Source organism: Octodon degus, unplaced genomic scaffold (genome assembly GCF_000260255.1).
Source record: "Octodon degus isolate 3935 unplaced genomic scaffold, OctDeg1.0 scaffold00082, whole genome shotgun sequence".
In the NCBI taxonomy this organism is placed as follows: Eukaryota; Metazoa; Chordata; class Mammalia; order Rodentia; family Octodontidae; genus Octodon; species Octodon degus.
Window position 1 is genome coordinate 1485660 of NW_004524658.1, and position 15388 is coordinate 1501047.

The 15388-nt window shown below is 36.3% G+C and overlaps 1 protein-coding gene across 2 annotated transcripts in view; it reads left to right on the top strand.

The window, feature by feature from the left end:
- Positions 1 to 15388, top strand: part of Arhgap15 (Rho GTPase activating protein 15) — a 662961-nt gene that overhangs the window by 87989 nt on the left and 559584 nt on the right. For both annotated transcript variants that reach the window (XM_004636636.2, XM_004636635.2), the window contains one exon: positions 14313 to 14374. In XM_004636636.2, coding sequence (XP_004636693.1) covers positions 14313 to 14374 — 62 coding nt within the window. The remainder of the gene's footprint in view (positions 1 to 14312; positions 14375 to 15388) is intronic.

Below are 15388 nucleotides of genomic sequence, written 5' to 3' on the forward strand. Positions count from 1 at the left end.
TAGCAGGAAGCTCTCCACACACTCACCGGACCTGGGCTAGGACTGGGTCAGACCAACCTTCTTTAAGCAGTGCTTCATTATTTCATGTCTCTTGACAAGGCCTTCATTAGCTCTCTTGTTTACTCTAGTACAAAATCTGCAAACTTCTCTCATGGCTCCTGATGTATGTTACTTATTATCTTCTCCCAGATCCATACCTTCCAGCCTTACCAACATGATTAAGATGTGCCTCTCCCCGGGAGGAAGTTTGGATTTTCTGCAACGATCTAGTTTTCTCATCCTGGTCCATGCTCACACACTGATCTGTGTTGTTTGGTCTGATTTCCTGGGGTATATACTTGTTCTGTGGCTGGCCTGTAAAGTTGTGGCTGTGACTGGTATTTTCTTTATTGTATCATATTTTCACTCATAAGACTTTTGAAACTAAATTTTTTCAAGGAAGGTATGTCTGTCAAATGATGTAATAATGAGATCCTGAATGTTTATAAAGTAAACTGTGGCTACTATTCATAGTAAAGACCAAGTTTTCTATTATAATTAGATGTAAAAGTATCTTATTTTGAAAGTTAACTATGCAAGTCTGAGCATTTTCTTAGGAAATATTTCTCAGAGCCTCAAACTTGAACTAAGAAGCCATTCTTTGATCAGCTTCAAATAGCAGTTTGATTTGCTTCTTTCCCAACTACATCATGCTAAAATTTCTTTTTCCTTTTCTTTTAATGAGCTATAAACTATATGAAGAAAAGGATATGTCTTATTCACTACTTTATCACTATAAGTTACTATAGTTACTATAAAACCTGATAAACCTAGCTGCCCAATGAATAAAAATATTAAATATATGTATGTTTGAATTGTGAAGTAAATAAAGTGCATAAAATAATAATAAAGAGCTTTACCAGGGGCCGGGGATATGGCTCAGCAGAGTAAGTGTCTCCCTGGCAAATGCAAGGGCTCTAGTTCAATCCCTGGTTCCACAAAAAAAAAAAAAAAAAAAGAGCTTTAACTTATAAAGGTAGAACATGCAATTACTTTCTCTGAAATATTTCATGAATCATAAAGCTAGAGTGAAAATGGTGTAAATGTACATATTCATATTTATGTATACATACAACCATACACAATTGTATTGAATAATACCTTAAGATGTCCCAATTTTTAACATAAAATATATCTTATAGTTATAATTTCAAAATTCAAAATCGTGACTCTTATTCAAACTTAATCCATAACTATTATTGAATCATAATATTATAACTATGCCTATTGTCAAACATAATTTTAGTGAAACTATTAAAATGTTCAGAAATAGTTTTTTTAAATTTTTCTTATTCAAATTATTTGTGTTCATTAATATGTAGTAACTCTTATCATCAATTCTCAATAAATAAAACTCATTTCAGTATTCAGGATGCAGACGCCATATAAGTACATGTTAGAGCCACACGCTTGTTACTGTAGCCCAGTTGGCCTTAAAAAGGTGAAGCTAGGAAGCACAACTAACGAGCTGCGCAGCTTTTTAAGATTTTCATTTAGTAATATCTCTAAATCTCTTTATGTTCACAAGTGTATTTTTATTACTCTCTTGTCTTTCTGCCTCTTTTCTGTTACACACACACACACACACACACACTAGTTCCGAAACTTTTGAAATGACCAATCAACTTACATCCTAGTCTTAAATTCGGTTTACCTAGAGCCTCGCTTTGAGCACTAAGTTATTTTGCTGAGACTTATAAACACTTGTAACACTCAACAGTCATCTGTAAACCTCTCTCTGAATTAATTTCCTTATGTGATATTGTTTAAAGACAGAAATGTCACTTCTGTGCTAAATTCTTATTGAGGAATTATCCATAATAATAAACAATGCCAAAAACTCACAAATTTCTCCAAAACAGATTTGGTTAATTGAAACTCTGTATTTCTACTTACCAACACCTGAATTATTTTTCCAGATTGCATAAAGTTTTCCTTCGATCTTACTAACCCTTCCACTCTCAAGCTTCTCCTGTCAGTTCCTCCACGTTGGTCACATCCATCTTTCTAGCTCACCCTAACTCCAGGCCCATTTTTTCCACAGTCACGCATCAGTCCTTCTCATAGTTTCTCTTTGCAATATCTACTAATGCAGGCCAACATGCACGACATGAGATAAATCAAAATTCTTTTCTAAAATCTTAAAAAGTCCTCTGAATTTAGATTAGTATTTAATTATTATTTTTCATTCTACTTAACAAATATATCCTCAGCCTTACTTCAAAATGTTGTGTTGTGTACAAATTTCACTTTATATGTCTCTCACATACAGAGAACTCTGATGAATATTTTCCAGGAACCATAAAAATCCTGGCCTTTAAATTCCTTAGATTCAAATCTCTTTTGGAAGACATACTTCAAATCTTAATATTTCTTTGATAACTGGTTGTGATCAACATGGTTTTCAAATAATAATGCACTTTTTGAATACTGATCCCAAAATTCCTAACTTGAGATTTAGAATCTCATAGAAGAACTACCCAGAACCCTGACAAGTGATGCCGTTTATGTCACATAGTTTGAAAATCCACAGGCTTTCCGTGAATCCCTTTCTAAGAATCGTAATGACTACTGATCAAGTGTTATAATGTAGAAAACTCTAAATACAAAACATCAAGTATACTAATATGCATCTTTCCTGATCTTATATATTCCCCGTTGGAGCTACTGTATTTTTGCCACCCAATTATTTTCAGGACCCTTTTCATTTTTCCCCATAAAGGAAAGAGTGCTGTTTATAGCACAGTGAATCTTTATCTTCTTTATTTTTGTCAAAGCAGTATAAAACATGTCTACAGATAACCCTGCAGGAGTCAGAAGCCTGTGGCAGGTTTCGCAGAATCTGCTGCTTCCTCCTGAGCTGGCAAGATTTCGAGGACAGAGCTCAGGAAGTCATCATGGCTTGGGGGCAAAGCAGGCTTTTGTAGATAAACCTTAAGTCACGGATTCTACCTTTTGGAACCAGATATCATTTTTGTAGATTAATTAATGCTAGTGATGGCTCTCAGGCTGAAAGACGCTATGCTCACACAGTGTTTTCTTATTTTAAAACAACGGACAGCAACTTTGGGAAAATAAATGTATTGATAAGGCTATATTTTCTGTAAATTGCCAGAAAAGAAAAAAATACAAAAGCTCTTCCATCTTTCAAAATTATATCTTCTAAGCTAAATCTAGGCTCCCTGAAATGATATTCTTTCACATACTCAAGATATTAATAAGTGACTTAATGAAATAATTATTTGAAATCTGCATATTTTCATATTGTCTCCCTTTCTTCAAGCAGGAGTATGCTTATTAGTTTCAGTAACTTTTCACACCGCCCCCATCCTAGCCAATGTGTTAGTTTTGGGATATGCAGTGAAAAGCCAACTAGAGGCTTCTCATGTTTCCATAAAATTATGGAAGATCCTAAAACTGGAAAAAACCAAGTGTCTATGAGAAATAAAAAGCATGTCATGGATTAAGACATGTTGAAAGTCACTCTTTGACAGAAGCATTTAAATTGAGATATGCAGAGTGAGCTTACTGAACAAATGAATGTAAGAAAGAAAAATGCTGCCATCAGAAGTGACAGTAAATGCAAGGATCTGGATGGAAGAGCAAAGTTCTTACATCCCTGCCAGTGCTCCATACTGGCTCTATTCATACTGAATAAAGGAAATGAGCCCGGGGCATGGGGAGAAGACAGCGCTCAGATGCTGAAGGCCCTGGAGGTGGTGGTGAAATGCTCACAAGCCACAGAAGCACAGACTCAAGATAAAACAGGAGACTACCACGTTCCACATTGGCAATTAACTGAACTCTAGCATACAGAAAAAGGACCCACACATGCACAAGAAAGAATATCAACATTGGTAAAGAAAAATTACACACACTCAACCACAGCATGGAATGTGAACATTGAGCAATGCTTTCTCGCCTGTTGCCCGGACTAAAATTAGATTATAACAGAACAGTAGAACTGCATTCATCAGTTTTCCAGACAATAATTGGGAAGGCTATTTTCATTGAACTATTGTGACAGGCAAAGAAGGAATAGCATATTTCAATTAAAAACAAAGAGAAACAGAATTCCCAAGAGAAGAGAGAAATTGATGAGGAAGAAACCAAGACAAAGTACAAAAAAAAAAAAAAAAAAATCCAGAAGACTGAAGAAAGACCTTGAGGTACAGAGGTGCTCTGCCCAGCCCATTTCCAAAGGGATCTAGGTTTTGTGGTGAAGAACAAAAGGCATACACAAGTTGTAAAATGAAAGTGTCAGGAAGAAAAAGCTATGGAAAATTTTCAAAACCAATTAATAGCAGGGGCAAGATGATATTCTGATGGTATAAGGATAAAATATCAGAGACATAAGATAAATTTCCTTTTATATACACAAGGGTTTTACATGATGGGAGCAACACTTGGGAAAGCATAGTATGAGTTTTGCCAAACCCAACATTTTGAAAGTAGTTGAAGTTTAACAGCTTCCCAAAGGCAGATATTATTTGTGAGTGAAACCAAATAAAAAAGGAATACTCATGAAAAGTTGCTCAACAAATGTACAGTAATAAAGAGGATAATTAAACAGTAATTAGAAAATTGTGCCTAATTCTGAGACCTGAAATCTAGAACAGCTTATCAAGAATTTTATTTTTTTAAGGCCTGCTAAATAGCTCAGTGGAATAAGTGCCTGCTCAAGCAAGCGCAAGGACTGGGGTTTGATCCTGGGCACCACAGGCACACTGGACCCGCCCTCAAGTGCACTGAGCCAGCGACTGAATCTGGGTGTGGTGATTCATGCTTATAATTCCAGTGCTGGGGAGGCTGAAAACAGGAGTATCACCGTGAGTCCGAGCTGTGTAGTGAGACCCTGTGCCAAATGCATTAAAAAAAAAATTTTACTTTTAGAATTTTTCATTACCTTTTTCCCAGTTTAGCTCAGGAATGGCACAGAATCATTCTTTCCTTTCTTCTTCCCCCTTTTTTCTTTTTCTAAAAAGAGACATAGAGGCATGTATCAGGCAGAACTGTAAGATGACACACTCAAAGAAACAGAATAATTCTGTGAATATTTATGTGTTTTGAAGATAGAAATCTGTGAAAGTTGTGAATCTATAAAAAGTTTGAGCTTGGTTAACAGAAAAAAGTGATTGCCTGCACACAATTAGAAAAGTGATGGCTCATTTTATAGAAAAAAGGCAAAGTCCATTATATTTCTTTGTTTTTATTCATTAGTTTTGTAAGATAGATAATCTATGATGTTATGCTTAAAAACATTGTTGAAAACCTTTCATCTGTTTCTCCATCTTAAACCCAGATTGCTGACCTTTACTTTGTCAGCTAAGCTAATTTAAAGGCTAAAATGTTTTTAAGGGATTTGTAGTCTGATGCACCTGGAGGAAAAGAAGGGGAAAGACCTCGGGAGTGTCTATAGAGATCACTGTGGTAATTCTGTGTCCTGAGACTGAAGTCTTCTTAAAAGTCCATTTCTGTAAATTATGATGCTCCTTGTCTTCTTGCTACTTTCTTTATTTGTTCTCTCCTACTTCACTCTTCACCCCTAAAATTCGAGCCCCTTCTAAGTGGATGCAGGAGAACTGAAACTCTTGTCTCCTTACATTTGCTCTTCTTTTCGTGTAATCATTGTCTTCAACTTGAGTATTTGGGTACCACTTCTTAAAATTATGTTCATGCAGCAAATTATATATTCTAATGAGACAGAAATATCTAAATTTCATATCTCTTAAAGTATTGCATTTGCTGAGCTATATGTAACAGAGTGCTAACATCAAGCATTACTTAGAAAAAAATTCTAGTACATTATATGATGTACACATAAGCTAGATTTATAAGGTAACATTTTTCTTCATGTTTTCATTCTATTCTTAATAGCATGCATTCACTGAAAACACACACATGTATAAAAGACCAAATACAATAGGAAAGGCAGAACCAATATAGAAATAACTATATACTGAGAAGTATTCACAGAGAGTCTCCAAGTAAAGGAATTAATCAAAAATACAGAATGGAAAGCACTATAAAAATGTCTCTTTCTGAGGGTGGCAGAAGCATAAAACAGAAAGTTAAACAGAAAAGAAAAGCACCTTCTGAGTATAAAATAGCATAACAAAATATGTTCTTGCTCTGTGCTTTTCAATAGACATCGTCAGAGTAAAGATTATCAGCAATGTACTATGTTCTACTAAAAGTTTAGCAGCAGCCTCGTTGTTCAGTAGGAAAACAATTAAATACTAGCTCTTTGAAAATGATAGTGACTATTACATAGAGAAATGATATAACGTACTTTTAGAGAAAAATCAATTGGTCATACTGAAATTTTCACAGGATGTTATCTTTCTTCCAAAGGTAGCTCTCACTTTGGAGCTAGATTTATCTTAGCTTTGTCCATTTGGAAAAATCATAGACGTCAATATAGTCTATCTTTATAAAGACGATGGCTTCTTGGGTCTCCCTGTGTACCACAGAACACAGTGAAGGGCATTTTGACACTATTTAAATCACATGCTTTCTACATCAAATGACCTAAGAAGCTCAGTCTAGATCTATATGATTGTAGAATACAAAGTCAAAACAGAATGGAAGAGAACAAGAACATAAGTACGTGAGCAGCACAAATATTATGAGTCATAGAGGTTGTGTTGTGCTGATATTGAGAGCCAAACCCTTCTCAGTAAAATCTGGTCAGTCTGTAGCTCAGTTCATTTCCATTTATAAATGTGCATCTTTTCTTTGGCAGTGCCAGGGATCAAACTCAGGACCTTGCACTTGCCAGGCAGGCGCTTATACTACTGAGCTATATCCCCAGCCCTAAACATGCATATTTAATAAAATTCTTTTGGTGGACAGGTTTAAAAGAAAACTTAGTATTTGAAATTATAATTAAGGATCAATTATATTTAAGAACCACATGGAGCCTTCATATAAAATGAAAGTAGTGATACCTGTTAGGTTAGGGGGTTGTTCTGCGACATTTGTTCCCTGAGCAAAGTTGTGTTGTGCTCTCCTGCCTTGTCGACTGCTCCAGTGTAGGTGGATAAACAGGTGCTGTCTGGGCATCCCACGGCCATTCATTCTTCTAGTCTGTGTCTCAGCACGGAAGTGTCTGCCTAGCACTTCCTCCATACTGGCAGGCCGGCTGGCATCCAGTCCAGACAAATTGCTGATCTGTCGTGCCACACGATGTTAACAGTGCATGCTTCTAAGGGTCACTGAACAAACAGTTCCAGAAACAAGATCTAAGAACTAGTTGGCATTTCTTAAAAATAGGTATTTATTACTTTAAAAATACTAGAATTTAGCATGGAGAATCTTAAACTTAGATTTAAAGTTATAATAATGTTGTAAAGCCAATAAAGCTAAGACCATCTAGCCCTAAAATGACTATGTTCAACTGCTATTGCACATCAGGATTTCTTTGGATCATGAGATTAAATATTCAGAATAATTAATAAGGTACCATATATAAATTCACACATAAAATACATAGTGCTCATCTACTTGCCCTAGTATTTCTTTCACCTCAGTATGAGTTTCCCAGTATAACTGCTTTATTGTGCCTGGAACATGAGGAGGTATTTCCACGGGTGGAGATAAGGAATAATAAAGTCATTGGCTCTGCCTCTTGGAAGGTTTTCTTGCCAGCATGGACCTAGAACAGTGCAGTACTTTCAGTATAGGAAGCCTAATTGGAGTTTTCCATTGCATGCAAAATATGCTCTGAGGCTCCTAGATGACTGGAAGAGAGCACAGCAGTCCCCCAAAAGGATACGCAGGAATATTTTTTTTCTTTTTTATTATAATTTTCTTTTATTTTGAAGAGTAAAAATAAGAGCAAGAAAAACAAAAGCAAAGACAGAAACAAGGTAACATGCAGCAATACATAATTACGGATTTTCTAAACAAGAATAGCTGATTAACAGTGATATATTATCTATCATCAAATCCATTGCTCAGATTAACAGATTTAGTTATACAAGATGGGGCATATGATTGAATGCTTCAAGAAATCTTAAATTTTTATTCTTCACTCTCATTTTCTTTTACAATCATTTTTTTAAAAAATTTAAAGAGAGCATAGTAATAATTGATATGGCATTAGAAATGGTACCCATTTAGAAGACCAAAATGACAGGTTGTTTTAGTATTACACATTGCTGTCCTCAATGTAGTTGCTTAGCTCAAATGTGGTATTTTTATACAATGGAGTATTACTCAGCTATGAAGAAAAGCAAACTCGAAGCCTTCGCACGTAAGTGGATGCAACTTGAGGCTATACTCATAAGTGTAAATCAGATTCACATGTGTAAATATCGTATTGTCTCCTGAGTATTAGAATGCAAAAGAAGAAATAAAAACTGAAAGGTATAACAAACCCAGTTAAATAGAAAGAAACAGAAGGTAAGGATTAAATAATGACGAGAGATAAGTGAGAAAAGTTAGGAAACAGGGCAGGGGCAAAACCTTACATGCATATATGCATATACAAGTTGGATAAGGCAACAGTCCTAAGAATTTCCATCAGGTTTTTGAAAATAGCAGTCAATGGGTAGAATTCTCCCAGCCTGAATAACTCTCTATCTTGATATCTGTGAACTAAGCAGGAATATTTACATGTGAGATAACATGAATTTAAGCCTCTATAAGATCAAGATAGTCCATTAATTTTTGCATACTCACGATACACAAAGAGGCTGGTATTTGAAAGAAAAAGGTATAACTAATTAAAAATGTGTTGAAAGAATGGATGTTTATCAGATACAAAGAGGTTATATAGAGAAATGAACAGCTAATCTCAGAAGTGTGTATATGGGATGTAACATGTAGAAATGCACGTTAGACGTACGTAGATGTGTAACATTTTGCATGTTAATAGGAAATGTAGTAGAAAAAGCTAAGAGAATGGCTATTACATTATTAGTTTTTTTCTTGTAAGCTGGAAGACAGGCTGGAATTTGGACAATATAGGGGACAGTAACTAACTTGCTTCTCAGGTCTTGCTCTGTTGTTTTTATAAGAACTTTGAGTGGTCATTCCAGGAAACATATATATATATATATTTGCTACAGGGTCTCACTACACAGCTTGGATTCATAGTGATCCTCCTGTTTTCAGCCTCCCCAGCACTGGGATTACAGGCAAGCATCACCATGCCCAGTCTCAGTGCGCCCAGGGGCAGGGCCAGCATGACATGTGGTGTCTGAGATTGAACCCCAGTCTCTGAGCTTACCTAAGTAGGTGCTTAATCCACTGAGCTATCTTGCTGGCCCCCTATGGCTTATACTTGTATATACCCTCAAACCCTCATATACACATAGATAGGGCTTTTGGGAGGTGATTGGATTATGGTTGTGTGATGCTCATCATTGAATTAGTTCACTGATGGATTTATGGCTGGGATTAATTTTTTTAAGAGAGTACAAATTAGAATTGAGACAGAAAAAAATGCAATTGGGGGTTGGGAAGATATCTCAATGGAGTAAGTGCTTGCCTTGCAAGTGCAAGATCCTGAGTTTGATTCTTGGTATAGAAAAAAAATTATAACTAATATAAATTTTCACTTAGGAAAGTGATATGAATTCCACAGTACTTGTTGCAATACATAATGTTGTCCTCCAACCCATATGCTTATCTCATATTACCAGACATATGCTTATCAAATTGAAAGAAGAAAGAAATATATAAAAAATAAGATAAAGAAGAAATAAATGAAAAAAAGAGACAAAACAAATGAAAACATTAACTGCTTCTTTCCATAGACCAGAAGAAATGCACAGTATAGTTGTCCAAACCATCCTGCTTACATACATAGAGAAATCTCTTTCCCCTACTCTCTCTCTCTCCTGTCTTTCTCCTCAACACAGTAACACTTTCCTTTTGAGTAAGTTCACTCCCTTTTACCAGTGTCTCAGATTCCATTTTTTCCTTTCCGGTTCTCACACTAAGAAGACAATACAATGTTTGCACATGCAGGTCTAATTTGTTTCACTTTTGTTCTCTATAGGGCCAGCCAAATAGCTCAGTGGATTAAAGCACTTGCTTAGGCAGACTCAGCGGCCTGGGGTTCAATCCCCAGGTCTGCCATGCCAGCCCCACTCATGGGGTGTGCTGAGATGGTAACTGAGACTTGGCATGGTGGTGTGCACCTGTGGAGGATCACTATGACTCTAATCTACATAGTGAGACCCTGTAGACCCTGTACTAAAAGAAAAAAAAAAAGAGTATGTTCTCTAGTTACATCTATTTCTTGACAAAAGACTCAAATTTATCCTGTTTTATAGATGAATATTACTCTGTTGTGTAAAAATACCACATCTTCTGTACCCATTATTCACTTGATGGTCAACTGGGTTGCTTCCAGGATTTAGCTATGACAAATTGCACTGCTACAAACATGGGTGCACACATGTCTCTGTGGCAGGAGGTTTTTAGTTCTTCTGTAAAAATACCCAGGAAGGAAATAGTTGGCATGAATGGGATCTCAAAATCTAGCTTTTAAAGTACTCTCCACATTGATTTCCATAGTGGCTGTACCAGGCTGCACTCCCACCAACAGTGCCAAAGGGCTCCTCTGTCTCCACAGCCTCTCTAGCACTTGTTATTGGCTGACTTCTTGATGTTAGACATTCTTCCGTGGTGAGATGAAATCTCAGTGCTGTTTTCATTCACATTTCTCAAATGACCAGTGATGTTGAACATCTGACCTTCCTTAGGCCCCACCCAGCGCACAGACATAAAGCTTCTGGGTGTGATATTTGGAGGTGAGGCCTGCTGGGAAGAAGCATCAATTGCGGCATGGCCTGTGGGTGTTTATCCCTCTTCCCCAGTTCATTCTCTGCTGCCTGCTTGCCTTGTGTCTTGGTTACTTTTAACTCATTGCTGGGCCAAAATATCAACACCCAAAAATGAAGGAAGAAAGGTTTATTTAGTGGAGGTTTCATTCTTTCCTCCACTGACTCCAAGGCAAAAGCAGCAGTTCATAGTAGCAGGCAACAATGAAGAGCAGAGGAGGCGCAGTAGCTGTGGCGTCCATCAAGACTCTCTCTTCCTTCTAAGCTGCCTGTGAAGTCCGGCGCTTCGCTGCGAAGATCTGAGCTTCTCCGAAGTGACACAGCTCTGGAGATCAAGCTCCTCCAAAGTGGCAGGGCTGTGAAGTGGCGCAGCGAAGATCAAAACGCCTCCCAGGAAGTGCGGCACTGAAGCCTTCCTCAACTCTTTATATACCCCTTTTGTGCTGAGTCACTCTGGAGCCGGGCCCTAGAAGATCCAGCCAAGCTTCTGACGTCTCAAGCTGACACAATGTATCAACCACCACATCTAGCCAGGAGCTGTTCATGCTCTGACAAGCCCCTCTACCGTGCCACCTGCCCTGGAACCAGCCAGCTATGCATTTAAACCTCTACAAGCTGCAAGCCAAATTAAACCTTTCCTCCTTAGAATGGTGGGTGTCAGGTATAATGTTCCAGCAACAACAAAGTAAACCATGAGTGACAATGATATTGCATTTATTATGTACTGACATGAGAAAGGACGCCCTTGGTACCCCAATAGTAGGTTCTCTGAGAAAGGTCCAGCAGTGTCTGATGAAGTATCAGCTATTATTTCACAGGGATAGACTTCATATATCTCAAATCTATTTCTGTCAGTTTTCCCCTGTAAGAAAATTAAAAGTATTAGCTATTCTTTCACTTTTCCTATTCCTAGTCATATTGATGCTCATCATTAATATTTTCTGGGGGAATCAAGTCCCATTCATTCAATATTATTGAAATTATTTAGTCAATATATTGAAATCAAAGGGAACATTTTTAGTTGAGAATAATTCATCCACCTTTTCATAGTGTATTGATAAGGTTTTTAGCTTTCTCATTTATAAATCCATAGTTCGAGTAACTATTTTGTTTTCATAAGAAGGAAGTTTAAAAGAAACGATAAATTTTGTCAGTGGCCATGGAACAAAAAATTCAATGCATTATCCTAAAAAAGATATCTCCTATATGATGTTAATTTTATTGGAAAACAAATAGCAAAGAGATGGTTTCAAAACAGGTTAGTAGGACAGTTACAGTAATTAATTCATTGCATATTGTTGTGTTTGTAGTAGTAATTCATAGTACAAGATACAGACATGATATCCTGTCCAAACACTATTAGTACGAATCTTTCTTCTCATTGAATTAAAAGAAAGTAGCTGTATATCTATGCTATTTTGACAAGAAATTGAACAATATCTACAATTCAATGAAATTCAAGCACAACTTATTGAAATTTATGGGATGCGATGAAAGCAGTTCTTGGAAGGAAATTTATAGCTGTGAACTCACACATTAGGAAAACAGAACGGGAACAAATAAACACCCTAATGCTGCACCTCCAACATCTAGAAAAGGAAGAGCAAACCATACCCATTTTGATGCTAATTGGTATGACTTTTTTATTTTCTGCACCTGGGATGGAACTTGGGTCCTTTCACTTCCCAATCAGGCACATTTGCCACTGAACTAGCTCCCCAGCCCCTGCTGCTCATTGCTATGTGAATGTATTGTTCTTTCAAACATTTATAGAACCAGTGAAGTGCAGACTTAAGCTCTGAACATATAATGTGAACTCTAGGAGATGGACAAAATTTTGTGCCACAAACCCCCAAAAAGAGGAGTCAGTGTGTGTGGAATAAGAGGAGAACAAAGAAATGGAATAGATCAAAACTCAGTAATGAGAAAGACACCACTGAACACCATGATTCTAAAACTTACCAGATAGGCTTCCTTAACTCTGTTAGATCTGTGGAGAACATACTGAAGTAAACTAACATGTAGATGTGTGAAAAATACTTCAGCATGTTTATCACAAGTCATTATCATTATATTTTTAATCACTATTCATTCAAAAGTGTATTTATTAAATAAGTTTTAAAAGCAAAGTGCTGTGCTATAAACAGCATTACAAGTATAGCAATGGATGTCTCAGGAAAAAGATCTCACCTATCTCTGAGTGACTCTTACAAAAAGCCGATTCATTTGCTATGAGATTTTCTGGCTTTAGGCTAGCTTATTTACCTACAAATATCTGTTCTCATTCATCGTGTTGGATTTTTTCCCCAAGTTTCAGGAATTTATGTAAACAGTGTTTATTAGTGTGACTATTGATGTCAGCAAGTATTTAGGAGCTTCTAACCCAGGTGGGAGAATTGTATTTTGCTGCCTTCACTGGACTCAGCATAGGTGGGCATACAAATAAGTAAGCAGAGTATTCCAATGTGATTTGATAAATGCTATCAAAGTAATAAGGAAAGAGTGAGCATGAATATCCGGCATGAAATATCTAAAGGTACTTCTGATCAGTCATGGAAAATCCTCTAACAAACACCATGCAAGTTAAATTTTAAAGTAGATTTATTATGTTTATGAGTATTTAAGATGATGACATGGTAGAATCAGTTCTAAAGTCAAAAGGTGTACACACAGAGAGTGGCCCTGAAGGAGCATGACCCTCTGCTGGTAGCAGGTAACATTTTAGAGCTTTGGCATGCAGTGTGGGGAAAAGCTTATGAGCAATTTCCTATAGATAAAAAGCTAGAGCAAAGACTAAGCATTTGGTATAGGAGAGGTCAAACAGAGAGAAAAGGCCCTTAAGGAACTGAATCCCTTCTTAAAGCTTTACAAGCACTTCTGTAGAGTTGAACTGACAAATGTCCTTTAAGAAGCATACAGCTGTATTAACAATGAAAGGAACATACCAGGTGGTAAAAAGAAAGGTAGTTATTCAACATGGAAGAAGACAATGAGATAGCATTATTGCAGGTTTTCCTTGTAACTGGCTGCAGTGCAATAAAATGTTTGAGCATTCGTGCCTGCTTCAGTTGGCTTAGCTACCTGATTCCACTGAATTCTTCCTTTTGCCTGGGAACAGCAGGTACATGGAGAACTCTTAGAAGAATGGTCAGAAAACTTTAGGAAAGCATTAAATGTGTTTTGTTATTTCCATTATTAAACCTATTTTTTAAGTACGTGGCCTCATTGCAGAAAAACAAAAGCAAGTAAAAGCAAATCACTAAGAAATCATTTCCTGCTTTCTTCTTAATCAGTCTTTCGATATTTGATAGTGTGTATGTAACCACTGTGATCTTGCCCGCACTCCTCATAAGCAACATGTGTGCATTATTAACAAATTTCTCAGTCACTGCAATGACTGTTGGAATGCGCAAGTTCACTGAAACTAAAATTGCATAGGAGTCTGTCACAGCTTTAACATATGTATTCTCCTTGCAGATGGTTGAAAAAGAGGGTTATCTTCAAAAAGCTAAAATTGCAGATGGAGGAAAGAAACTAAGGTAAGAAAAGTTCAATTCACCACTATGCAAACATACTAGTTTCCCATATCCTCAAACTATGTCACTGGCATTATTTAAGAAGGAAGATACAATTGTACCAGTCTAGAAAAGCTGTCTTTGTTACTACTATGCTAAATCATTTTAATGTAATACTTTTCAAAGAAAGATATAACACTGGCTGTTGTACACAGTGTATGTAAATGAAGTGCTTCTTTTTTCCCTGGACTTGAAATCTTTTAAAAATAATGACAGAGTTTGAGTAAAATATCTTGATTTTGAAATTAACAGATCAAATGATAAATGGTCTCATTTACAAAATAAAGTATCTCAGTACCATATCTTAAAATAAAAATGTTTTGAATAGTAGATGATTTGTTCTGAACTTTTAGCTCCAAATAAATATTATATGACCAGAATGAAAGAAAAATTAAATCACAAAGGCAGAGTAGATGACAAAAATTTAAAAAGGAGTAAGAAATTCTCAGGTAACAACACATATCACTGCAGAAAAAAAGAAAGGTTGATAGAAGAGTTCAGGATATTAGTTACATGTATTGTGTATTTAGAAAATAATCCATCTCCATTTTAGAAGCTTTACTATTTCTCATCTCAGTCCTACTCTGTATTTAGCATTGTGGAAGGTGAAAGCAAGATAGAAAAGTATGTACAGAGTGCTGAAACCGGGACACCACGCATTCACTCAAGAGTATGTTACTAACAGTTAAAGCTGTGTAGGATAAATGTACTCATTACCTACACAACGGAACAGCTGTTTATTATATAATGTAATTAATTATAAGAATGACACTCTGGCCAATAGTGGAGAATAAAATGTGCTTTTGTTGTATGGCTATGTTAGATTATATGCACACTTATTTAAAATAAGTAAAATTGGAGAAGTGTTCATAATACACCTAAAACAGCAGTGGAAATACTAAAACATTCCTAAGATCCATCCTCTTCATTCAAGGAAGGAAAAAAATCTGAAAACACAAGATAAAAGAAGAAATTCCA